Genomic DNA, 27,882 nt, shown 5'->3' on the forward strand with positions numbered 1-27,882 from the left:
AATATTAAAAAATTCTCTCTCTCTCTCTCTCTTTTTCTCTCTCTCTTAAAAAAACCCATATTTATCACTGGAGGTATCCTCAACAAATATTCTGCACATCTCTTCAGGTTAAAAATCATCTTCATATCTAGTAGATCCCATAGTTTAAAAGTTGTGTGTGTGTGTGTGTATACAATCCATAATCACCACTTAAAACAAGAATTAGCAAAATAACATATAGAATGTAAAATACATGTATTTTCACAATTAAAAATGTCTACTCCCAGACTGAAAACACAATTTACTATTTTTTTTAAGGCACATTACATTCCTGTCAGTACATATCCCATCAGGAGTATTTGAAAAATGTTTATAACAACTCAATTCACAATAGGTAAGTTGTGGATCCAACCTATGTGCCCTTCAACAGATGAATGGGTAGAGAAAAAAATGTGGTATATATAAATAACAAAATATACCTTAGCCATAAAAAAGAATGAAATCATAGTATTTGTCTCTAAATGGATGGAACAGAAGACTCATGTTAAGTGAAATAAGCCAATCTCCAAAAACCAAAAGTCAAATGTTCTGATATGCAGATGCTAACACATAATATGGGGATGGGAAAGGAAGAATAGAAGGGCTTTGGATCAGACAAATGGGAATGGAGAGAAGGGAGAGGAATGGGAACAGGAAAGACTATCGTCTTTGAATTGAACATAACTTTCCTATGTCCATATACACACAACCAGTGTAACTCCACATCATGTACAATAAAAAGAATGGGAAGTTATACTCCATATATGTATAATATGTCAAAATACATTCTACAGTCATATGTAACTAAATAACAAATAAAAAAATAAAATATATACTAATTTGAATGAATTTACAACTATTTTTGTATTTGCTTAATTTTCCACTATTAAAAAAACTCATTAGATTTCCATGCTCAAAGGTAAAAACATCAAAATAAATGTAAATATAACATTCCAACTTATAACCTAGTAAATTTATTGAATATACAAGTGTTCCATGGTGCATACTCAAACTTCTTAAATCTTTTTTTTAATATAAGAAGCATCATTATTGAACAGCAAACATGCTTCTCACACACATTCCTACACATAGAGAAACTGGAATGGAGCATTTAATGATTTCTCCTCCTTTATTAGTCAACAACTAGAATTAAAGTAGCATATTAAAATGACTATTTAGCATGCTTGAGTAGGATCTAACCCAGGAATTCGAGAATAGCAAGAAGAGTATTAGTGTGACATACAACATCAACAAAATGTAGGATGAAAACCATATGACCATCTCAATAAACGCAGAAAGGACATTTAATAAGATTCAACAACCATTTATGATAAGTAGTACTGAACAAATTAGGTGAAGAAGGATTACACAATTACATATAAAAATCTCATGTAACAGCTGACATTGTTCAGAATGGGGAAAGCTGAAATCCTTCTCTCTCTGATTTGGAAAAAGCGGGTAATATTTTCACCCTTGAATTTGGGGATTAGCTATGTAATTTACTCGGAGTCAAAAGATATTAACACATGGATAACCAGACAAGCTCCAAGTATCTTTGATGGATAGTAAATTCAACTGTGACTCAAGAAGTTCAAGAAGATGAGGGACATGTAGGCTTAAGGGCTGAAGGTTAATTAGTCAAGTTAATTCACTCTTGCAGACCAAAGAATTCATCCAATATCAGCAGAAATATTTTAGTCAAGTCATTAATACAATTGCTTAGTAAATATGACTGCAGGGTATGCTTGTTTCTATATTATCAGCTAGTAACTGCTGCCTGAATAGTATCTGTTTATTACATCAATATCAGTGTCGTATATTGTACTTTTATGGAGGAAATTGGAGAAAAACAAAATGAATTTAAAATTACCTCTAAAATATTTAACAACAAATAATTAATGAAAAAAAAAACCACATGAACATGAAGTGCAAGTCTAGAATGATGGCTGTATATTTGCAAATTACATTAATTCCTTTTGCAAATACATAATTATATAAATATAAGTATTATATATTATATATATATATTATATATATATATATATATATATTGCCAAATAAAATTTAGATACACTATATTCTAGCCTTTGTAAGAATTTGTATAATTTATTTTGTTTTTATTTTGGTTGCCTACAAATTATCCAATGCCAAAATGACTCATTTTTTATACTAAGTATTTTATTTTGAATAGTTGTTTAGGTACAAATTTTGAACGATGAAATTAGCTTCCTCATTGTAAAGTAAAATTCTTCAAATCATCTTAAAATATCACACTTTATAGGACAAAAATTGAACTTAAAGACTTCCTGAACAATCTCATGGAAAAATATGTTAAAACAAATATTTTTATTTAAGTATAATAATATTGTAATAGTCTAAATTTCATTTCTAATAATATTCAAATTTTAAAATTCACTTTAATAGAGTGAACAGATGTTGAAATGTTAGGTGAAGAAAGCTTAAAGATACATTTAAACATACTTAATTTGTTAATATTTGATTTGTTAGTAAAATAGAACACCAGTACTCAAAAAAAAAAAAAAAGCTTCTGAAATCACATTTTATGACAAAATAATTGGGTGTTGATTAGCTTCATAACTGTCTCCTTCACATCTTTGTTCCTGAGGCTGTAGATCAAGGGGTTAAGCATAGGGATGACCACTGTGTAAAAGACAGAAGCAACCTTGACCAAGAGCCATGAACTTTTGTTGTTGGGAACACAGTAGAGAAAAAGGATGGTACCATGGAATATAGTAATGGCGGTCAGATGGGAGGCACATGTGGAGAAGGCTTTGTAGCGCCCCCCAGTTGAAGGCATTTTCATGACAGTGACAAAAATGAAAACATAGGAGGTAAGAACAATCACCAGGCTGCTTATTTCATTGAATGTGGCAAAAGCCAAAAGGATTTTCTGGCTAATAGAGGGGTCAGAGCAGGACACAGCAACAATTGCAGCATGTTCACAGACAAAATTATTTATAAACTTAGTCCCACAAAACGATAAGGTCAACAAAAAGTATGTGAATGTTAAAGAACAGACTATACTCCAAGAATATGATGCAGCCACCAACAAAGAACACAGTTTCTGGGACATGGCAACCATGTAGAGAAGAGGGTTACAGACTGCCACAAATCGGTCATAGGCCATCACTGCCAACATGAATGTCTCTGTCACCACAAATATGCACGCAAAGAAGAACTGCATGATGCAGCCTGTGAAGGAGATGGTTCTGTCTTCCACCACCAAATTTTCTAATAGTTTGGGAGTAACCACAGTCGAGTAGCAGAAATCAATGAAGGACAGGTGACTAAGGAAAAAGTACATGGGGGTGTGGAGTTTGGGGTTGAATCTGATGACCAGGATCATGCCTGTGTTCCCCAGCACAGTGACTGTGTAGATTGTCAGAAACACCAGGAACAGGGGCACCTGGAGCTCTGGGAATTCTGAGAAGCCCAGGAGGATGAATGTCACTCCAGCAGTCTGGTTTCCTTGGATCCTATGGATAAAATGGAAAAGAAGTGAGAATCAATGTTTACAATAGTAAAGATTAGGAAGAAATGTGGAGAGGTATAGTTAGTCTCAATTAAAAAGTGTTGCTGAAAATGTTGGGTTAATGCTGCTGAATTATTTTAAAAATTATTGTTTATTTATATCACATCTATACAGCAAATAATTTTGAAATTCAAATAATTGAAAACAAAGACAAGAAGAACAAAAATAGAATATATTCTGCTATGTTCAAAAAATAAGTTTCACTATTAAAACAGAGGCTTCCTGAGAAGAGCTTCTATATTTTTGCCTGAATCTGTTAGTAAATATAATTCTGTAGGAAGAACACATACAGCAGATTTCTGTAGCTTCTTCACTGCCTTTCCTTTTGAGTTCTGATGGAATTAGCTCAGAACCATTCAAAAACTTGTAATATGTTAACCTACCTGTAAAATAATGAATTTAGAATTTTATTAGTTCTTTTGTTTTCCTTTTCACTGTCTTTTGTCACTCCATATGTCAACATATTTTGGAGTTGAGCTATGGCAATACTAAACATTTCCCTTTATATTGAACTAGTCTTGAAAATTTTAACAATATCTCCTTCCCAGAATTTTATATTACCCAGTAAAATGGGATCACAGCAAAATGTAAAATGTGGTGGAATAAAATAGTGGAAGCTATAATTAATCAAAATCTCTTCATTTTCCAATATGGCAAATTTCAGAAGATGAGTAAATGAGGAACAATAGAAACTGTGAAAACACTAGAAATTCTTATGTTTTGTTAAGTCATGAAAAAAATACATTCTTTTTTCACTCAAGTTTAAAGCCTTGTCAAAAATAAATATCAGAATACAGACTCATTACCAACAGGACATCATGATATTCCTCAATGCCAAAGTAATTTCAAGGACAGTCAAATGAGGATCTAAAAATATAAAATTTAAATCACTAGGTAGAAACTTCTGTAAAAAATTTAAAGCATAAGCAACATGGTGTGATTCACAGTAGATGTGCAGCACTACATTCGTTACAACATGAGAAGGTAGCATGGTTTAAAAACTGTATATACTTGGGAAAGTCAGTCCCAAGCAGCAGCAACTATCCACATGTAGGCACATTTGGGAATACAGTGTAGAATTATATTTTTGTCCCTGAACCCACACAACAGAAGCACTGTGCAGGATTTCAGTTGGGCAGTTAATCTAAGACCACATCACTCTTCCTAGAGTCCTATGTAATAGCTGTCACACACTCTTCACTTGCACAGGCTTTGTTCTGTAGGAAAGATGTATCACACAGAGACTGGTTGCTCATCAAATCTTTATCTCTTTGCAACACAATGCTTGTCTAATGGCTGTTCCCTGATACCTTTCTACCAATCTAATTATTCTATGGAGCACTGTGAGAATAATTTTCCATAATCATTTTAAACTGACATTAGTGGCTTAAAGGATTCAAATATATTTATCAATGAAAGCATGAAATTTTCAGTGTTCTGTCTTGTTTATCTAAAGTGGTCCAGATCTAGATATCCAATCTCATAACCACTCGCCTAACACATTCTTCTCTAGATGCTATATTTATCAACCAGCAACATAGCACATGTTCATTTGCACAAAGTATATTTTTCTGTTCTATTCTCACTTGTATAATGCATGATTTCTCCACTTTCATTGTAAACTATATTCACTTTTCTTTCTCTCCTGTGTACAGGAAAAGAGTAAAGTTTACAATTGACAGTTATCGATGGCTGCAGCCTATCATTTATATAGTTGTTACTCTTAACTCCTCAGAGATTATGGGTATTGTAAAGGTGATTTTTTTATTACTCTCTACTTACCCAAATGTTGATTTTATTCATGTACAAATTGTGGATATTCAGTGAGAAAACCAGAAGAACTCAAAAGTCTCCCTTAGTGAAATGAATTGGATCTGGGTGTATTGGGACTGATACATCAATTTGTATCCTGTGAATACTATTATAACTTGAAATTTTCCCACTAAAGGGAAATAACAGAAGAACTGAATGAACTCACCTAAATACAGAAGCTCTTGAGTGCTGCATTTACTGAAGAACTTTTTCCTGAGATCAATGCAATCCCCAAATCCTCTGTATTTAATAGAACAGAGCCCAAATAGTAGAGTCCAGAGTGTATTTCATTGAATGTTTCAAAAGTTGCTTTATGTTCCCACCTTTGAAGGAAACTGAGAGATATTGCACCAAATACTTTATACTAGTACCCAAAATGTCACAAATATTTATCATCAAACCTTGGGGACATGGAATTAGAGAATATCACTGAAATGTTGCCAAAGAGACTCCAATTTGAGCAATTAGATATAACATTCACAGTCCCCTGTGGTATCTTGATTGTATATTACTTTTTTAAACCTCTGGGGTGTTTTTGATATAAACTTTACTCATTAAACAACATAATGAATAGCCTTTGACTTTATGTGGATATAAAATAAAGACATGTGCAATGGAATTATCTATAAAATTAGTCCGTTGTAATATTAGTAATTCATGTTGAATTTTTTCTTCTTTCTCTCTCTCTCTTTTAATATTCTCTCTTTTATCACAAAGTTCTACTTATATAAACTCTGTGTCTGAATATAGATTTCCCAACATAATGACTTTTGTTGTTAAGGCTTCATTAGTTAACAGTTATAATATATATATATATATATATATATATATATATATATACACACACACACACATCATTCATTTTCTTAATAGAAAATAATTTGTTGCCAAAGATTATATTATTGTATCTGAAAATATTGATTTCTGTATTTCAAAAAATACAGGGAAATTTTTATATAAAGGATAATACACTCATTAATATCCTGAATTTTATTGCCAGCTCTGAGTTATTGATGGAGTCTTCACCTTTAGTATATATAACATCATGTTATTTCTAAACAGGAATAATTCACTTCCTCAACTTTTTGGATGCATGTTAATTCTTTCTCTAATTTCTCTGAATAGGAGCTATTTTGACCAAGAGTATTACAAGTAGACATTCTTCACTTTTTCTATCTTGGGAAAAATGTTTTCAACTTTTTCCTGTTCAGTAATATGTGGTTCTCATATAAGAAGACATGAATTGGTGTGAACATTCTTTATATATAAAGATATTTAAAAATATTCTCTATATGTGTAATAAGAATTGTAACGCATTACGCTATTGTGTATTTTTAAAAAATAAAATCAATTAAAAAAAAGTAATATGTGGTTCTGTTATACAAAGACTAGTATCAAGATATGTTCCATTTATACATAATCTCTTAAGAATTTTTATAATGAAGGTACATTGAATATTATTGAATGCTTTTTTAAAAATTATTTATGTGGATTTTGTCCTCATAATGTTGAAGTTATGTGTTGTATTTACTTGCATATGTTGAACTATTCTTGATTCCCTGGGATAATTCCCACTTGATCAAGACAGATGATTGTAGTTAGCTATTGTATTCAGTTTTCCAGTATTATGTGGAGAAATTTTGCCTTTATATTTACAGGGGTTACCTGTCTGTGGTTTTGTCATCATTGTTGTACTGCTATTGATTTGGTATCAGTATAATAATGTTTCATAGAATTAGTCTTTTGAGTTTTGATGAGTTAAGCAGTGAAATCACCCAATATTTTTTAATGGTGTAATTTTGACTACTCACTGAATTTTTTACTCATTATTGGTTCAATTAGCTTTTATATTTCTTCAGAATTCAATGATAGTTGGTTGTAAGTTCCATGAATTTATCAGTTTCTTCTAGGTTTTCTAATTTGTTGCTGTATCGTTGTTTATAAGACTTCCTAACAACCCTTTGTATTTCTATGGTATCAGTTATGTCACTTTCTCTATTTTTGTTAATGCCAACATTTTTTTAGGTCTTCTCTATTTTTTGTTTTAATCTAGCCAAAGTAATTTTAGTTTAACTTTTCAAACATAAACCCTACACTTCAATTATAACAACATGTATAACTTTGTTAATCATTATGTGTATTTTCAGAAAATGTTCTGACACACATCTTCAAAGGAAAAAAACTCTCACATTTATCCATCCTATACCCAAAAGTTTTATAGAATAATATCAAACAAAGACATTTGTAATAAAAATAGCCTGTAGCCACCACTTAATCCAACGTTAATGATGTAAATTATATTACTTCAAATGCATTGGGCTTCACAGTTAAAAGGTTTACTCTAAAATTAAAAGGAGAATCTGAGAATTTTCTGGGAAAAACGTTTCATTTTTGTAAATAAGTTGCTCATTCACAAACATTTACCAAAATGAAAGTACATTATAGTTTAAAGGAGTTTTAATGAGTAGTTTGCAGCTACATATTTTTTCTTACATGCTTTTATTTCCCACTAAAATAAAGAAAACTAACTGGATTGCCAAATCAGAAATTATCTAATATAAACATCAATATAAAATTCCAATTTTTATTCTAGAGACCCTATTGAATGTACCAAATATTTTATGATCCATGGTCAACATTTCTGAATACTTTCAGTGTTTATAAATATCTCATTGAGATGTTCTGAGAAGATGGCAGAGCCAGATGGCAGTGTAGGTCTCTCCAACCTATCCCTCCACAGAAACATTACTTTGAAAAGAGTATTAATGTAAAAAAAATACTTTTAAATTATCTAAAGATCCCAAAATAGAAATGCTATCTTCTTTTAGAAGAATACTATAGGGGTAAAAATGCATTGAAGAGATCTTGAAGTGCAGTCTCACATTGCTTCCATTCTTCTCCCCCAATCCCAGATACCATGGTATGGAGAAATGCACAGTACAATTTAGGGAAGTAAAGGGAGTGTGTGAGGTACTTTACTTTTGACCTTAGCACTAGGTCCAGCTTAAAACTTAGAAGTGGTCAGAAGTCCATGTTTTCTGACTCCAGACTACTCTCTCAGGATAGAACATGTAGACCTGCTATGGTGGCCAGGTGAAATCTGTCACCCCTACCTGGAATCCCATAAGGTACATCAATGAGAGAGAAGTATATCCTTGGGGGAAGGAGAGTAAAGTGAGTGGAGGTCTTTTCATTGTAATCAAGTACTAGGCCTACCGTAGTAAAAACTAATGGTTGGGGAAAACCATGTGACACTCATTTCTGCTTGCAATCTATCAATGGAGCTCTCTTAGATCTTTCCCAGAATCAGATGGTTATCTGAAACTCTGATGGGATAGATTTGTCTTCTGTTTCATACAACCCCTGGGTAACTACAGACATCTTGGGCCCCAAATGGACTTTGGTGGTAGGCAGGTTGTAGTGACTTTGGGTCTACTAATGGGTACAGATGCTACTCAAGGTTTATAGCCTTTTTTTTTTTTTCAGGTGAAAAACAAAGTAGTTTGGAATTAGGCAGAGGTATGATATATTGCACAATATATCAAAAACACTGAATTTTCCACATTAAAATAATTTATTGTAGGTTATAGGATTTTCACTTCAAAAAAAAAAAAAGATGATGACATTTGCTCCTGTTAATGACTAAGCCTGAAGTGAAATTTTATATTTATTTGATATGTTGTACATTCATCATAAATATCATTCCTCCACTAAGTGACTACTAATTCTGTGTGTTCACCCTCTAGTCTGGTGAATATTTTACCAGGTTTCTTGTCATAGGCTGTGGAAACAAAACCAAAAAGGTGCACCTATCCAGATCACTGAGAATTTGAGATAAGTAATTGATACTTAGAAACAAATAATCCATCACCATTACTTTTTAGAACACACAAGGAAATCACATATATTTGAAAAGTCACATTCTTTGTTATTTAAAATGTATATATGCAGTTTTAAATGATAATCTCTAATTTTTTGAAGAATTATTCTGTCACATTTGTAGAATCAAATATCCATTCATTCATCGGCATTTTCAAAATTAAACAATCTAGAGATTCCAGGTATTTTTCTTTAGAGTTTTATTTTCTCCACCATGACAAAAGGCTTAATAGAGTTCTTAAATTATAATTTACCATATGAACTATCACCTGTATTTTTTAAAAAATTAAGATTTTAAATATAAGAACTTAAGCAATATGTCAAACATAGTTCATTTTATATTGTGTTCACACTCCACAGATACATTTTTCCTCTGTATTCAAAATGATTTTATTAATATTGTGCAATATTGGTTAGAACATTTAATGAATTGTATATGACATCAGATTGACATACCTGTGAAAGATAAATTATATAATCCTATAGTTTGTTGACATGTTGTAAATGTTATGTATTGTTTATTGGATAAGTAGGTTAGGTTTTGCAGTTTGCTAGTAAAGCTTTAAAGTAAAGAAATTTCTATTTTTTATTTGAAAATGAAAGACTTACAATTAAGGAGACAGGAGGAAACTAGTTTACAGGCTGCTGTTAGATTGGAATCATGTAATATAAAAATTCTTCCGAGACTTTGACTTTCCTATGGAAAATCAACCATGATCAGCATGTGACTAAGACAGTCATTTATTTTCACCAAATCAATGGCTCATAAATTTATGGAAAACATTTATATACCTAGCACAACTATATTTTTCTGGAACACAGAAAGATATTTTTCCCATTGAAAATTTTTCAGTAACTTAGATATATTGAAATATTGAGCACAATTCTTTTGTCTTCCTCCATATACACTATACCACATAACCTTTCAATTTCATAATAGGTAGATACAGTTGCTACTGTTTATGACTCAAGTATTCATTTGGGGCTCAACTATGATTTCCAATGGTTAATAGTGTGTCAGCAAACATGGCAGAAGGAGACTCATGCTAGCTTTTGTTTTAGTACCTCTTTGTGATGACACTGGAAGAAAATGCTCTTACTACTCCAGTGATTCAAAGAGGATCACAAACACTCAGAAGAGTTACCCAGTCACTGTGCAGATCTGCAGAGGAGAGACAAGTTGCCCAATCAGACCAGATAAAAACAGGTTAATCAAGAAACGGTCTGACTGATATAAGCAGGGCTACCTAATCAATCAATCAAAAATATTTTATTTATCACTGAAATTCTTTTATTTTGTTATATAGGTATATAACATATATAAATAAATACACACATGAATGACAAATTCAGATTTATAAATATCTAATTATGAAGGATATGGTTGTTTTAATTTTTGATGTGTTATATACAATTACCAAATAACATTTATGCTAACACATACCATACAATGTAACAAAATAAAAGTCTTCAGTTTGGGGGACAGAGATATGCCTTATGCTTTTATAGTGTACCAATGTTCCCTATATGACACTGAATAAAATATTTCTTATAAATTTTTTATCTGTGTGTCAACGAACTCTTAGGTTACTCTATTACACTTCATTTTTCTCTATCATGGTAAGGTATAATTGCAAAAACTCTATAAATTCATTTCTCAAAAATGACTAAAAAAGAATAGAAGATCTATTTTAGAGTAAAGTGCCTACTAAAATTTTTTTTCATGACAAACCAGATTAGAAATTTTACTTAAATAGATAAAGACTTATTATTGTATTTTTTATAATTTTATGGCTTATTTTCCAAACTTCCATTTAAACAGACATTGGATTATGGATCAACTGATGATTATGTTAAACGTGTTCTGGTTGCTTTTTGAAAACTGAACTTTCAAATTGATGATAATTCTATGATATCTTGGACCATTCTGCATCATGATATATATATATATATTTTTTTAACAAACCTTTTGTGTATGTGTGGTGCTGGGGATTGAACCCATTGTCTTGTGCATGTGAGGCAGGCAGTCTACCAACTGAGCTATATCATCAGCCCTTGCATGGTATTCTTAAGCAGACATTACAATATGTGACATAATTTGGTGTTTATTAATTTCCCAACTGTCTCCTTCACATCTTTATTCCTGAGACTATAGATCAGTGGGTTCAACATGGGGATGACCACTGTATAGAAGACAGAGGCAACCTTAACCAGGAGCCATGAACTTTTGGTGACTGGAACACAATAGAGAAAAAGAATGGTCCCATGGAAAATGGTAATGGTGGTCAGATGAGAGGCACATGTGGAGAAAGCTTTGTGATGACCCCCAGTTGAAGGCATCTTCATGATTGTGATAAAAATGAAAACATAGGAAGCAAGAATGATCACTAGACTGCTTATTTCATTAAATGTAGCAGACACTAAAATGATCTTCTGGTTAATATAGGGATCTGAGTGTGATACAGCAACAATGGCAGCATGCTCACAAATAAAGTTATTTATGATATTATTTCCTTGGAATGATAATTTCAGTAAAAAGTAAGTAAGAGTCAAGGAACAGACTAGCCCCCAAGAGTAGGATGCACCAACTAACAAGTAACACAGCTTCTGGGACATTGCAACCGTGTAGAGAAGAGGGTTACAAACTGCCACAAATCGGTCATAGGCCATCACTGCCAACATGAATGTCTCTGTCACCACAAATATGCATGCAAAGAAGAACTGCATGATGCAGCCTGTGAAGGAGATGGTTCTGTCTTCCACCACCAAATTTTCTAATAGTTTGGGAGTAACCACAGTCGAGTAGCAGAAATCAATGAAGGACAAGTGACTAAGGAAAAAGTACATGGGGGTGTGGAGTTTGGGGTTGAACCTGATGACCAGGATCATGCCTGTGTTCCCCAGCACAGTGACTGTGTAGATGGTCAGGAACATCAGGAACAGGGGCACCTGGAGCTCTGGGAATTCTGAGAAGCCCAGGAGGATGAATGTCACTCCAGCAGTCTGGTTTCCTTGGTTCCTGAGATAAAATAGGCAAGTTGATACAGAAAAGAAGTAGACCACTTTGGGTGAGGCAGAATGAAATGAGCAAATACTCAGAGACCTACTGGTTATCAATAAAAAAATTGTCCTGGAAAATACATTTGGTAGTTACATTAATTCATAAGCAAGCCTTCATTCACTCCACAATTATAATAGAGTATGAAATTTGTACAAATGGCTTAGTAAGCAAGTGTAGAGGGGGAGAACACAAATGCCATTAGCCCTGCTATATTTCCAAATAGCAAACTTAGCATCACCAGAGAGCACTTACCTGATGGGAAGGACCAGGTTAGATTTTTTTTGCATGAAATATAGTTTAATGTGGTACTTATTTTCAAGGAAATAGTCATCATGGTTTTCATGAATTTCTTCCCTGCCTCACCTGCCTCTCTGAAAATTTAAAACTCTAAAAATAAATGACTCATCAAATTGATCAAGTTATTTTTTTCTGTTGTTTCACAGCTATTTCTGAATTTCCTATTCCATTATCCTTCCCATGCTCCAATATACCACTCTCTTCACACATTTTCTATAAAAGAGTAATTCATAATTATTGAAAAGTATAAATGCTGTTACCTCCTCTTGGTAATTACTGCAATTTGAGGTTGAAACAAACTTAAGTACAATATGTCCTGATTATTTTTTTATGTTTAAATATTTCTACCACATCATTCTCAGGTGGTTAATTTAGTCTACCTCAAACCCTCCAAAGATGAGACATTGCTTCCTGAGGATTTATAGTGTTTTTTATTTGCTTCAGATTTTTTTCTGAAATTCATTGGTTTTGATGGCCATCTAGTTGTTTCAATGCTCTATTCTACTGGTTATTCTCCTAATCTCTGGAGAAACAACATTTTTTTTTCACTTGACTCATTCCCCATAGCCTCATTATTGGTCTTTATTAATATCTGTAAACCCTAAAATTTCATACAGTATCTATAACATAACATATATTTCACTTACTTTCTTACTGTTTGTCATTGTGTCATTGTCTGTTTCACTTTAAAGTGAAATCCAAAATAGCATAGATGGAACAGTAGAACATAGCAGATCCTCCATAACATTTGTTGAATAAGTAGATGCATGGATGTGTAAATGAATGAATTCTACACTCTAGGTACATATCATACATGTATTTGGGTAAAAGCTTATAATACTATTAAGAAGTTAAAATTGCCTATTGAATTAGGACTGCACTGTAAACACACAAGGGTCTGAGGCACATCTTGTACAAGTAGTTACAGTGAAACTCCATGGGATCTAAGCATGCTAAATTAGTATGAAGCAAGAACAGTTAGGGAATAAAAAAAGGACCATTGTATTATTTTTATATGTTCTCAATGTATTTATATATTCCCTCAAATTCCTTCCACTATGCTTTTCTTAATTTAATGCAATTATTGACATAACCACATTATAACTACTTTATGAAACCTAAAATAGAAATAGGCATGAAGGGAAGAATATTTCACATAGAACACTTTGAGTCACATGCCTTATGAGCTGACATTAAATATGCCTTAGTTTTCTGTATTATTATGATCTTATGATTCAAGACAATACAAACAGATTGTGTTTTATGAATAAGAACATACCATATGTAACATATCCCTGCAGATTTCCTTTGATTCAGTATCCATAATTTAACCTGCTACAATATTGATTTTTTTCTCAATCTATTTTTAATATAATACAAATCACATTGAGTCAAAATTCCATGACTATACACTTTTTCACTTTTTCAAATGTTTTATAAAAATTTGTGTTTTTTCTTTAAATCTGTTCTCACATATTCTGAGTGGCCCAAAGTTGAAAGCAAAATCATTTCCATCAAAGACAAATGTATGCTGATATTCATATATTCAGCTGATTCCTACCCTCACATCTTTTCCACACATGTAGCTTTAACTCACCTCCTACATTCTGCACCAGTACTTATGGACTTGAGGCTTCAGGCTAAGGTTCACAGTCTCACATTTAGCTTCAGGAACCATCACAATATTCAACAAACTAAAGGTTCAAAGTGCAACTTCTTTCCTTCCTTTCTAGTGACACACACCCTAGCTTATTTCTTATGCAATTTTCCATGCACCCTTCACTGTATGAGCATTTTAAATCATAGAATTATAAAATATAAGCCTTTTCCTCTAGCATGTTTCTTCTGAGATTCATTTGCAATATATGTAATTGCAAATTATGTACTATATCTCAGAATTCGAATCACTTATTAAAACTAAAGGTCTTTTGCATTAAAGAAGTTGTTTGTGATAAAAAAATAAAATAAAATAGTTCCTGGTAACATAGTCCAGTCAATTAGAGTAAATATAGTGAAAGAAAAAAAACAACAAATATTTCTAGCCTGCTGAACTGTGTGGTTGTCATGGCAGCTAGATTTATATCTGTTTGCCTCTTGCAAAGATTATAGGAACATATTCTTCTGCTTCTAAAATAATATAAAGAAAGAATTGAATCAACCCACCTCAATGCAGAAGAATTTGAGTGAATCATTTATTAAAAGTTCTTTAAAAAATTAATAGACTCCTTCAGAAAGAAAGGCTTTTTCTGCTTTTTTATTTTTTAAAAATAAACTCAGTGATGACAGAATGAAAGGAAGATGAAAGGCTGAATCCTAGCTTCAAAGGATGCCACACATATATTCCACCAAGACCTTAGGGATTTTGACCCTAGAGAGTGTAAGTAAAGGACTGTACTGCCTCAGAAGTCACACAAGGAGCAATTAGATGAAACAAAGCCCCATTACATTGGTTGGAATGTAATTTCTTCCAAAGATTGAGGAATAGTTTCATTATCAATTAATTTCCATAATCTTACCTTAAATATGTTTTCAGGCATAACACATTTTGATTTATTTATCTATTAATTTTTAAATTTACAAAAGAAAAACAGCTGTTGAACAACTATCTAGAGATTACTACTCTTAAACTACTTTTTTTCCTGAACACCAATGTGGATATATATGTATCCCTGTATATCCGTATACAAAACTTGTATAAAAAGATAAATGGATAAAGAAATTGTGGCATATCTAAACAGTGGCATATTACTCAGCCACAAACAAGAATAACGTTATGACATTCACCAGTAAAAGTATGGATCTGGAGACAATCATGCTACATGAAATAAGCCAAATCTCCATATAAAATGGTTGAGTTTTTCTCTAACAAGTAGCTAAACAATCTAGAAAATGAATAAATTTGGATTTTTGACACTTTTTCACTTCAAACTTACTAAAAGTTATCATAATCCAAACAACTAAGCACTGGTATAAAAACAGATATATGATTCATAGACTAATGGAATAGAATAGAAATCTGAGAAATAAATGCACACACACACACATTTACATACAAACACACATATATATTTAATATATATCAGAAAAGAACCAAGATTATTTAACCTCAACAGGGCAGTCTTTTTAATGTATGATGTTCAGAAAGCTGGATACCTCATGCAAATAAATTTAAGATTTGTAATGTATAAAAAAATACTCAAAATGGATCAATGACTTAAAAAGTTTTAAAACTTAGAAAAAAATCTTAGAAGACAAACTTTACAACTTAGTATTTGCAAATGATTTCCTGGATATTATCAAAACAATAGAAAAAAAATTAAAAATAGAAGAAAATAAGGAAGAAAAGATAAATGGAAAATGACAAATGTTGGGAAGGATGTGAACAAACTAGGCCCTTTAGTTCCACATGGGAATGTACAATATTGATGTCTCGATGGACGTTTGTGTGGTGGATCCTCAAATAAGTAAATATGGAAATACTATAAGATGCAGTAATTCCACTTTGAATTAATACCAAACTAATTAAAAGCAGATTCTCTTGCAGATATTTGTTACTGGTTTTCTTAGAAGCATTATTTACAGTAGCCAAAGGTGGAAAACACCCAAATGTCCATCAACAGATGCCATATGTCAATATGATGAACCATGAAAATATCAAGCTATATGAAATACGACACAGAAGGTAAATGTTATATGAATAAACATAGATGGGATACTTTTAAGAGTAAAATTCATATTGACAAAAATCAGAAAAAATAAATTAAAGAAATACAATATGGATAAAAAAATAAAATAGAAAAGTAGAAGAAATTGAAGAGGACTTTAGAAGATGGAAAGACCACCCATATTCTTAGATAAGCAGAATTAATAGAGTCAAAATGGTCATACTTTGGACATAACTTTCTTATGTTAATATACGAATATACTGTCAGGGTAACTTCACATCATGTTCAGCCACAAGAATGAGATTCTAATCAGAATACATCATACTACATATATGTATGATATGTCAGGATAAACTCTCCTGTCTAAAAAGAACATAAAAAGACAGAGACAGAGAGAGAGATAAAGATTGGCATACTAGCAAAAGCAATATTTAATACAATTCCTACCCAAATACCAATGACATTCATCAAAGAACTGAAAAAAAAATCCATTTTAAAAATTTACTTGGAAGAATAAGAGGCAGAATAGTCAAAGCAATCCTGATCCAAGAAGAGTAACACCATTATGATGGAAACAATACCAGACCGCAAATCATACTATAGAGCTATAGCAACCAAAACAGCATGGTATTGGCACCAAAGAAGTCTTGAAGACCAACGGAATCAAAGAGAGAGATAGTGTTTTAAAAAAATAATGCTGGGAAACTGGATATCTATAGGTAGAAGATTGAAACTAGATTCCTATCTCTCACCCTGCACAAAAGTAAACTCAAAGTGGATCAAAGCCCAAGAAATTAGATCAGAAACTCTGCAACTGCTAGAAGAAAATGTAGATTCAACACTCCAACAAATTGGCACAGGAAACAATTTCATTAACAAGACCCATTTGGTGTAAGAAATAAAACCAAGAATCAATAAGTGGGACAACATCAGATTAAAAAGCTCTGCACAGCAGAGGAAAAAAATGATGTGCTTCAGGAGAAAGATTACAGAATGGGAGAAGGTCTTTGCCACCTGGTCCTCAGAGCACTAAAGTCAGAATATTATGAAGAACTCAAAAAAGTTAACTCCAAATAAACAACCCAATTAATAAATGGGCCAAAGACACTTCTTAAAAGAAGAAATACAAATGACCAAAAAGTATATGAAAAAAAAAATCAGCATCTCTAGAAATTAAGGAAATGTAAATCAAAACAAGGCACTAGTTTTAAAAAACTATAAAATAGACATTTGGTATTTGTCTTTTAGGGATTGGCTAGCTTCACTGAGCATAATCTGCTCTAGTGCCATCCATTTCCCTGCAAATTCCGTGATTTTGTCATTTTTTAGTGCTGCGTAATACTCCATGATGTATAAATGCCACATTTTTTTTATCCATTCATCTATTGAAGGGCATCTGGGTTGATTCCACAGTCTAGCAATTGTGAATTGTGCTGCTATGAACATCGATGTGGCAGTATCCCTGTAGTGTGCTCTTTTAAGGTCTTCAGGGAATAGTCCGAGAAGGGCAATAGCTGGGTCAAATGGTGGTTCCATTCCCAGCTTTCCCAGGAATCTCCATACTGCTTTCCAAATTGGCTGCACCCATTTGCAGTCCCACCAGCAGTGTACAAGAGTACCCTTTTCCCCACATCCTCACCAGCACTTCTTGTTGTTTGACTTCCTCATGGCTGCCAATCTTACTGGGGTGAGGTGGTATCTTAGGGTGGTTTTGATTTGCATTTCTTTGACTGCTAGAGATGGTGAGCATTTTTTCATGTACTTGTTGATTGACTGTATGTCCTCCTCTGTGAAGTGTTTATTCATGTCCTTGGCCCATTTGTTGATTGGGTTATTTGTTTTCTTGTTGTCTAATTTTTTGAGTTCTTTGTATACTCTGGATATTAGGGCTGTATCTGAAGTGTGAGGAGTAAAAATTTGTTCCCAGGATGTAGGCTCCCTATTTACCTCTCTTATTGTTTCTCTTGCTGAGAAAAAAAACTTTTCAGTTTAAGAAAGTCCCATTTGTTGATTCTTGTTGTTAACTCTTGTGCTATGGGTGTCCTATTAAGGAATTTGGAGCCCGACCCCACAATATGTAGATCGGAGCCAACTTTTTCTTCTATCAGACGGAGAGTTTCTGATTTGATATCTAGCTCCTTGATCCACTTTGAGTTGACTTTTGTGCATGGCGAAAGGAGGGGATTCAGTTTCATTTTGTTGCATATGTATTTCCAGTTTTCCCAACACCATTTGTTGAAGATGCTATCCTTCCTCCATTGCATGTTCTTAGCTCCTTTATCAAATATAAGATAGTTGTAGGTTTGTGGATTAGTCTCTGTGTCCTCTATTCTGTACCATTGGTCCACCCGCCTGTTTTGGTACCAGTATCATGCTGTTTTTATTACTATTGTTCTGTAATGTAGTTTGAAATCTGTTATCGCTATACCACCTGATTCACGCTTCCTGCTTAGAATTGTTTTTGCTATTCTGGGTCTTTTATTTTTCCATATGAATTTCATGATTGCTTTATCTATTTCTACAAGAAATGCCATTGGGATTTTGATTGGCATTGCATTAAACCTATAGAGAACTTTTGGTAATATCGCCATTTTGATAATGTTAGTTCTGCATATCCATGAACAGGGTATATTTTTCCATCTTCTAAGATCTTCTTCTACTTCTCTTTTTAGAGTTCTGTATAATGAGAGCAACTAAGAACAGAACAGGGAGGAAGAGCAGGAAGAAAAGATTAACATTAAACAGAGACATGAGTTGGGAGGGAAAGGGAGAAAAAAAAGGGAAATTGCATGGAAATGGAGGGAGACCCTCATTGTTATACAAAATTACATATAAGAGGTTGTGAGGGGAATGGGATAACAAACATGGAGGGAAATGAATTACAGTTGATGGGGTAGAGAGAGAAGATGGGAGGGGAGGGGAGGGTGGATAGTAGAGGATAGGAAAGGTAGCAGAATACAACAGCCACTAATATGGCAGTTTGTAAAAATGTGGATGTGTAACCAATGTGATTCTGCAATCTGTATTTGGGGTAAAAATGGGAGTTCATAACCCACTTGATTCTAATGTATGAAATATGAGATGTCAAGAGCTTTGTAATGTTGTGAACAACCAATTAAAAAATTTTTAAAAAAATTTAAAAAATTAAAAACTATAAAATAATAGAAGAAAGATAAGTAGAGCAGAGGAAAGGAGACAGATGTAGAGAGAAGGAGAAAAAAAAACAGAGAGGTCTTGGGGACTGAATTAGAGCAAATTATATTCCATCCATTTGTAAATTGCATCACCATGAGGATTAATATTATATGCAACTAATACAAAATTAAAATGCAAAAAAAAGAAAGGAAGGAAGAAAATTTTAAATTGATACAGACACAAATTAGAACACATTTACTGGTGAATGTGGAGAGGGAAATGAAGGGTTATTTTTTAATGGATATAGATTTTAAGTTTGTGATGTTGGAAAAGTTCTTGAGATAATGGTTATGACTGTTCACCAGTGTAAGAACATTTATTGCCACTAATTGTACACTCAAAAGTATTTAATATGATCAATTTTTATGTTATGGAAAATTTAAAATTAAAGCAAAAATTAATACTAACAGCTCAGTGATGTAAAAAGCATACTAAAATGAGCAATTTTTATAGGGCTAGACTGCATGGATGGCCAATGTTCATAGAAAGATACTCAGAATTAGTGTGCATCATAGAAATTCAAATTAAAATCCTAACAAGATAGCACTACTCAAATGGTAGGTGAGTTATGATATCCCCATTAATATTTTATATTAAATAATATATTTTAAATTAAAAAAATGCCAGTTTCTGATAAGGATATAAAAGAACTGTTGCACACATGTACCTGATAGGAAGGTAAAGCATTTAAGATATCCTATAACTGTTGCAACTCATAGAAGTGAAGTCTTAAAACTTTGGAAAAAATCTGTACACATTTCTTTATTTCAATTTTTAAAAATATGTAATGAGTGTAGTATTCCTGCATTAATTGGGAATTTTAGAGTGTCAATGTGAAGGTGGTCCAGTTATTAAAGGGATCCTTCTTACCCAATGTTAATAGAGAAATGAAATCTGTAATAGTGGTACCTATAAGCAATTCTAGGACAATCCTCTGTATGTTCCACATTTATAAGAGAAAGCTTAAAGAGAAGTGATAATTTAAATACAGATAGACAACTGATGGATATATAAATAGGTAAACGATAGCTACAGATATACAGAAATAAAGGAAGGCCAGAAACATGGAGTTTATATATACATATAAAGTACATACATATTTACATAGTTATAGCAATCATATGTTTTTTTTCATTTTATACTTCAAATTTTGAAAAACTGCTTTTTATAAGCAGTACTTAACTTTTAGGCTCTAAAATTAAAAACAATGTCTAAATGTAATAGTTTTTTTTCCAAATATTGCAAATGATAAAAACAAAATTTGAACATCTGAATGTTTTTTTCAGGAAAACAAAACTAATTATATTAGGAAATGACAAGTAAAACCTAGATTTACAAAGTCTGAGTTCATTATTCTTTCTTGTTTCATAGGAAATTGTATATTTCAATTTTATTTTAGTTGGAACCAATGAGAATCAACTATTGGTTTTAATTTCCACACATATTATCAAGTTGACTCATATTTGTTATCTTATACTCAAGGATATAATATGGAAATTGGTAAAAAAAAAAAATCATATACTCCAGTAGTAGTACAAAATACATCTACAAAAGACTGGGTGAGAAAACTTTTTTTTTTTTTTTTAACTTTCAAGTGGTAAAAATAGAAGGTTCCACTAGGTGGCAGAGCAATACCATCATTTAAATCAAGAACCTTTTTTTTTTTTTTTTTTCAAAGTACTAATTTGAATAGCTTGAAATACTCAGCTGAAACATTATACTAACTCATTTCCAATACTTTAAGGACATAGAAAAATTTAAGAAGCAGATTCATCAAGGCCTGCTTAAGCAACAGAAGCAGACAACTTTCAGAAAAAGATGATTTTCATTTTTGTTTTTATTTTGTTTTGTTTTGGTTTGGTTCAGGGTATTTTGTTGTTGTTGTTTGTTTGTTGCTTTTATGTTCCTGGTTCACAAGAAATTAATCTATTCTATGAAGTTTCAGGGTATATACATCTTATTTTGTCATTTCCAACACAGTAGCTAGTAGAAAAACAGATAACTCGGTATTGTACATGGACTTTGTCTTGAAAAGTATGACTAGGTGAAAAGAATAAAGAAAATAAATTCATGATAAGTTAAAATTTCAATTTTATTCTATTTATATATAAATTTGACTCTGGAGAAACGCAGTTTAAATGCTCCAGTGGTGGGCTGAGGAATTTGTACCATTTCTTTCCAGCTTGGCATCCTTGGGGCCTGGTGTTCACCTGATAGAAATTGGTGCACACTACAAATCAAGGCTTCCTCTGACCTGGAAAGCTGATTGTTAAACTCTTGCCACCACACCCCTGAATGTAACTACTTAATTTTTATTGTTAAAATCAAATAATTCCTCTAGATGTTAATGTGTTTAAATCGTGAACAGAAACAAATAGGAAACAGTGTCATTTGTCTGTCTGAAAATACTTGGAAAACTATTCAGTTCATCCCCTTCTGTTTTACAGGTAAGAGAACAAATGTTCAAATATGGTAAAATGACATGACAGAATTTAAATATACATATTTGACAATATTTATTTTTGTTTTTGTCACTATTAATTTTGACTTGCTGTAACTTATTGCTTCTTGGTCACTTACAGCATCACCAATTAAAAAACAATTATTGAGAATTGCTTATCAAATAAAAATTATAAATACCTCTGAAGACTTAAACTGAATCTATTATTTCCATTTAATATATTTAGATGTCTCTGAGGTTGGCTGAAGGAATCAATTACATTCATTCAGCCAAAGCATTTTGCATAATTGCAATATGTGGAATGTTAAATAGTGAATCAAACCTAATTCATTCCCTAACAAATCTCAACTCTTAGTGATAAAGAAGCAATAGGATGTGGGCAGTTGTAATACAATGTAATGTGTTTAATGACAGTGGTGTATAAGCAGGTAGTGGGATCACTTTAAAGTAATAACTCCTGGAGTCAGTGGAACTAAAATTTATTGACAGTATATCTTAATCTATTTAGCTGACAGAATGCAAATAAAAAGATGATGAAAATATGCATAAATATTAGCATAAAGGTAAAAATCCTTATGAAAATACAAAACTTTTAAAAGCATGGCACCAAGGAACCAATCTAAATGTTGAAAAGCTATGCACCTATTTATGTGGCATACACATGCATATACCATAAAATAATAATTTATATGAAAAAATGTTACACAGGTAAAACAAAATATGTGGATTATATTAATATATTTAATGGCAATGTTAAATTCAACAGGGATATATATAGAGATAGATATAGATAGATAGATAGATGAAGAATTTATAAACAAAAGACTCAGTAAAGTTAAAATTACACTGCTAGCAGAGAAAATATTCTCAATTGTTTAATGCTTTGAAATCTGCTATGACTTTATATATAATCCAGCAAATGATCAATGTTGGTAAATTTTCTACAAAAACTGCAAAATATGTATGTGTTGCTTTTGTTGGGTGTCATGTAGGTTAATTAGGACAAATGTGTTAACATGTCATTTGAAACTTCTATAATATTGAATTTTGTGATTTGTTTTATTCATCAATGGAAGAAATATGTTTAAGTCTTATATAGCAATAAAAAGCTTGAGTATTTCTTTTTTTTTTTTTTTTATCTTTTTGAAAGGTCTTTTAATAGGTGTATGGAAGTTTGAGTTGCTGTTTTCTCCTTGTAGGTAGACTTTTCATCATTTTCAAATAATTAATTTTGCCTTTAACATTTTATTGAATGGTAATGCCATATGATTAGAGCTGAATGAGATTTATAGTAAAGTTTAAATTTTTATATATATTTTACCTTATCTCCAATAGATATAAATATGCATATGGCTGAGAAAATTTACTCAAGATTTTTACCCCACAAAAATATTTAAGTTTCTTTACCAAAATATATGGCCCAAAGATTTTATAATGACACCTGAAAACTAACTGAGCATGAGAGACAGTAAATAAATAAAGCCTTAAACAACTCTCAAAATCTTTATACAAAAAAAAAAAAAACCCATAATTTATTCAGGCAGTGAATAACCAATAGGAATGAGTGGAAACTGCAGAGAACAGACAGCGGAATGCCATACATATAAAACTGAACAATGAACCCAAGTGCAAAAATATAGTATTCTCTATAATTGATTTTATATGAAATTTAAAACAGGCAAATATATCAGTGTTATAAATTGAGTTAGTAATTTCAATTCCATGAGGGAAGGCTGGCAATTAACAGATCAAAGTATATTTCTGCATTTTGATGTCCCTCTTGACTTCTTTACTGGTTACACAGCTGATCTCTGGATGTGAAAACTCATGGACCTGTTTGTGCATATTTCTATAGGCATATTAATTTTAGTTAGGTTAAAATTGGATAAAGATATTTGATGAAGGCAAATACCAAAATATAAGATGAGAAAATTGTGACCTACAAAAAAGGAAAATGCAGACCATAAAGATACAAATGTATTAAATCAACAAATACTTTACATTATATAGGATATCACTCATAATGAAGTTATGACAGTTTCCAATGTTTATGCAGCCAAGGACATAGCAACAATTTTCTTAAAGTAGAAAATATAGGGGATAAAGTGATAAATAAGCATGCACTCTTAATTCAAGACAAAAAAAAATGAACATTTGCTAACTAGGAATACATTTCTAATCAATGCATAATGTGTAACACAACTTAAGCCTAACAAGGAATACAGTTTTCTCAAATGCATATGTGGACTCACAAAAATTGACTATACTTTTGCACATAAGTACAAAAATTATAAATTTAGCAAAAATGACAGATATGTAGTTTCTCTGAATGCTGTTAATTAAAACTATGAATTAGTAGCAATGTCTTGTTAAACAATAAAGCATTCCATTTAAAAATGTAAAACATTGTCATTAAAAACAATAAAGAAATAATAGACTTTACACAAACAAAATTAAAATGGGAGATGCGGTATATATCAGAAGACAGTCTATGTCCATGTGCTAAAAATAAAAGATAAAGATTTCACATAAGAGGCCTTTAAAAAGGCCTTAAAATCATGATAACAATTAAGATATAATTTCTCTGTTATCTATCCTCCATAAAACCTTTCAAACAAATGAAAAACAATAAATGAATCCAAGTTTTTACACCCGTAAAACAGAGGGACTTGGGAAGTGAAAACTTGCCTACACAATAAATATTTGTAAAAAAAAAAAAAAGTAAAAAAAATTAATCTTACATCGAACTACCATAATTTGCAGTGTAAAGAGTAGAGAAGTCTGTAGAGACAATTCAGAAGTAAGGAAAATGGAGAATCTTCTAGTGGCACTAAATGGTAAAATTGATAAGAAATATTTCCTTACTTTTAACAAAAAAAAAAATTGAAAACAACTTCAGAGCCTTTGGAACATAGCTTTCATAGAACAAGAAAACTAGCAATTGCTGGAATGGCCGTGAAAAACTTGGGGAAATTCTTTTAGGAGGAAGAAGAAAGGGAAAAAGAAGACAGTGCCCTCCAGAGTTGAAATGTCAAGAGAAGGATGAGGACATTAGGTTGCTCTAAAAACAAGGTGGAAGTAATATAGATACTAAATACAGTAAGCCCTACAACAAGTATGGATTGATGTGTTCATTTATTTGGGTATAAATATTAAACATACATGTATATACATATATAAACTGTAGACACAGATATATGTAGTTACACATGTAGGTATATGCAGACCTATATAGGTGATCTATATGCATCTAACCATCTGTATTGATGCTTATAATCAGGTAGGCAGGCTTCATTTTCCTGTACCTTTTACAAGACTAGACACTTTTATAGAACTCAAATTATTATTCTCAGCTCCTATTACTCATTTTAAAGAATAGAAGTGTAAGGGTTCTGTGTTTGGGATCAAGGTCTCTGATGGCTTCATGATTGTGGCATGCTTGGTGGCTTAGAAGTTTCTGGGCAAAGACAGAGAATGCCTGGCTGCTAGAAAAACTTCGGTGCAAAGACATGGGATGCCTGGCTGTTGTAGCAATGCTTTGCATGAGGAGGCTCCATGCTAGAGTCTTATCAGCCTTGACTTTGATCTCAGGCACACAGCTCCTGGGAATAAAGAAACTGTCTGGTTAGACAACCACAATGTTTCACCCAGCTCTTTTGCACCTGAACCTCTCCACCTAACAGAGTAACTTTAAACAATTGACTTTCAGGAGACCAATGCAGAACTCCTAACATTGCACATTGCAACTATAGTATGTAACTGAGGAATAAGCTGCATAATGTTGCTAACTCTGTAACCTGCCTAATGACACAACAAACAATAATGTACTACTGATGACAATGACCTAATGTATCCTATTGATATAAATAAAACTGCAGCTTGGTCATTCTGCCATTCTTCCATTCTTCCTCTATATCTTTTCTCTGTGTCTCTTTTTATTTTTCTTGCATAGAGGAACGAAATTGTTTTCATTACAATTAATATCTTAAATATTTTATCTAATCTTATGTCTATCTTCATATAATAAAAATATTTAAAATAATTTGATTTCCTCAATATTTCAAATTTATTTGTTGTAGATACCCATAGTAATATTGTTTCATTTTTGTATGATTTATTTTTTAGATTTTTTCATTTTCTTTTTTTAGTTGCTTTTATTTTTTAAATATATGACAGTGGAATGCATCACAATTCTTATTACACACATAGAACACAATTTTTCACATCTCTGTGTGTATATAAAGTATGTTCACACCAATTCATGTCTTCATACTTGTACTTTGGATAATAATGTCTATCACATTCCACCATCATTGCTAACACCCTGCCCTCTCCACTTCCCTCCCACCCCTCTGCCCTATCTAGAGTTTGTCTATTCTTCCCATGCTCCCTTCTCCCTATACCACTATAAGTCAGTCACCTTATATCCAAGAAAACATTCACCATTTGTTTTTTTGGTTTTGGGATTGGCTAACTTCACTTAGCATTATCTTCCTATAAATGCCATGATTTTATTCTCTTTTATTGCTGTGTAATATTCTATCAGGTATATATGCCACATTGGGTAAAGATGCCACATTTTTTAATCCATTCATCTACTGAAGGGCATTTAGGTTGGTTGTACAGTTTAGCTATTGTGAAATGTGCTGCTATCAACATTGATGTGGCTGTGTCCCTGTGGTATGCTGTTTTTAAGTCCTTGGAGAGGGATAGCTGGGTCAAATGGTGGTTCCATTCCAAGTTTTCCAAGGAATCTCCTTACTGCTTTATGTATTGGCTCCACCAATTTGCAGTCCCTAGAAGACCCAAAAAACTCCACTAGAAAACTTCTAGAACTAGTAAATGAATTCAGCAAAGTAGTCGTTTATAAAACCAACACCCATAAATGAAAGGCATTTCAGCATATCAGTAACAAATCCTCTGAGAGGGTAATGAGGAAAATTATCCCACTTACAATAGCCTCAATAAATAAATAAATAAATAAATAAATAAATAAATAAATAAAATACTTGGGAATCAACAAAAGAGCTGAAATATCTGTACAATGAAAACTATAGAACCATAAAGAAAGAAATCAAAGAAGACACTAAAAGATGGAAAGAGTAACTGAATTTCTTATGTGTGTTCATAAATAATAAATCATCTCTATTTGGTAGAAAAATAACTTGAAAAACTTTGTGAACAGGTTGTTGGTTTTATTTCACAAGTATGTTATATTGATCATAATAAGGAAAGTTCTTACCAAGCCAACAAAAGAAAGAGAACAACTTTTAAATTTTGTGTTCAGTAATCTCACAGCTTTAGCTAATAGTATAGTAAGATATTGTCTTAGCAAAAATACAACATTTTCTTAATTTTCCCATAATTGTAGTATTTGAAGTTCTTCATTAAAATTTAAAAGAATCCACTTTATTGAATTTTGTATTCACATAGTTGCCTATCAAATTTTATATTTAATAAGAAGACATTATGTAGAAAGACGTCTATTTTTCAACAGAAGTTAACATTTAAATAGATTACAGGAAAATGTCCACACCATACATGAGAAGATGAAAACATGAATCTTATCTCAGAATATTGTAAATTCTGACCAGTTATTTTTTTTTTATATTACCAACACCAACTTTTTCTTTGTGAGTCAGGTATTTATTTCAATAATGAAAAATATACTAATATAGGGTTTAAACAAATTGAAAATTCAGGGAAAAAGCAAAGCCATTTCACTTTTAGTTAAGATGTTTTAAAACAACCATCTATTTACAATGTTAGGTACAAGTCTGTGAAAACAGGAACATAGCATCTCATCCAGCCCAGAATCCATATAAAATACAATCCATACGAAAGTCTGGGTATTTGATCAGTATCAACTAAGAACAAAAATGAATTTTCATGAGGTGCATGCATTAAATGCTGTGTTTTTTATTTCATTAAGAATCACAAA

General features: G+C 32.0%; 2 protein-coding genes across 2 annotated transcripts; both read right to left on the bottom strand.

Moving 5' to 3' along the window:
* Positions 1-2,572: 2,572 nt before the first annotated feature.
* LOC113175309 (olfactory receptor 5D13-like) lies at positions 2,573-5,578 on the bottom strand. Its single transcript, XM_077797591.1, has 2 exons — positions 5,550-5,578; positions 2,573-3,515 (listed from the first exon to the last, which is right to left on the bottom strand). Exons 1-2 carry the CDS (start codon positions 5,576-5,578, stop codon positions 2,573-2,575), a joined length of 972 nt encoding a protein of 323 aa, XP_077653717.1.
* A 2,567-nt stretch (positions 5,579-8,145) lies between these two features.
* LOC113175310 (olfactory receptor 5D13-like) lies at positions 8,146-13,285 on the bottom strand. The gene is made up of 4 exons (XM_077797230.1): positions 13,268-13,285; positions 12,562-12,575; positions 11,359-12,281; positions 8,146-8,255 (listed from the first exon to the last, which is right to left on the bottom strand). The coding sequence occupies exons 1-4, from the start codon at positions 13,283-13,285 to the stop codon at positions 8,146-8,148; spliced, it is 1,065 nt and encodes a 354-aa protein (XP_077653356.1).
* Between the last annotated feature and the right edge of the window lie 14,597 nt (positions 13,286-27,882).

The sequence above is a fragment of the Urocitellus parryii genome, chromosome 4 (genome assembly GCF_045843805.1).
Source record: "Urocitellus parryii isolate mUroPar1 chromosome 4, mUroPar1.hap1, whole genome shotgun sequence".
Lineage (NCBI taxonomy): Eukaryota > Metazoa > Chordata > Mammalia > Rodentia > Sciuridae > Urocitellus > Urocitellus parryii.

Excerpts from the sequence above, each read along its gene's own strand:
- LOC113175309 (XM_077797591.1), bottom strand. The coding sequence starts at position 5,578 with ATGCAGCACTCAAGAGCTTCTGTATTTAG. Across the intron at positions 3,516-5,549 it reads TCAAGAGCTTCTGTATTTAG|GATCCAAGGAAACCAGACTG; the intron begins GTGAGTTCATTC and ends TTTTATCCATAG.
- LOC113175310 (XM_077797230.1), bottom strand. Across the intron at positions 8,256-11,358 it reads GAAATTAATAAACACCAAAT|ACTTCAAGATCTCTTCAATG; the intron begins TATGTCACATAT and ends ATGTGAGACTGC.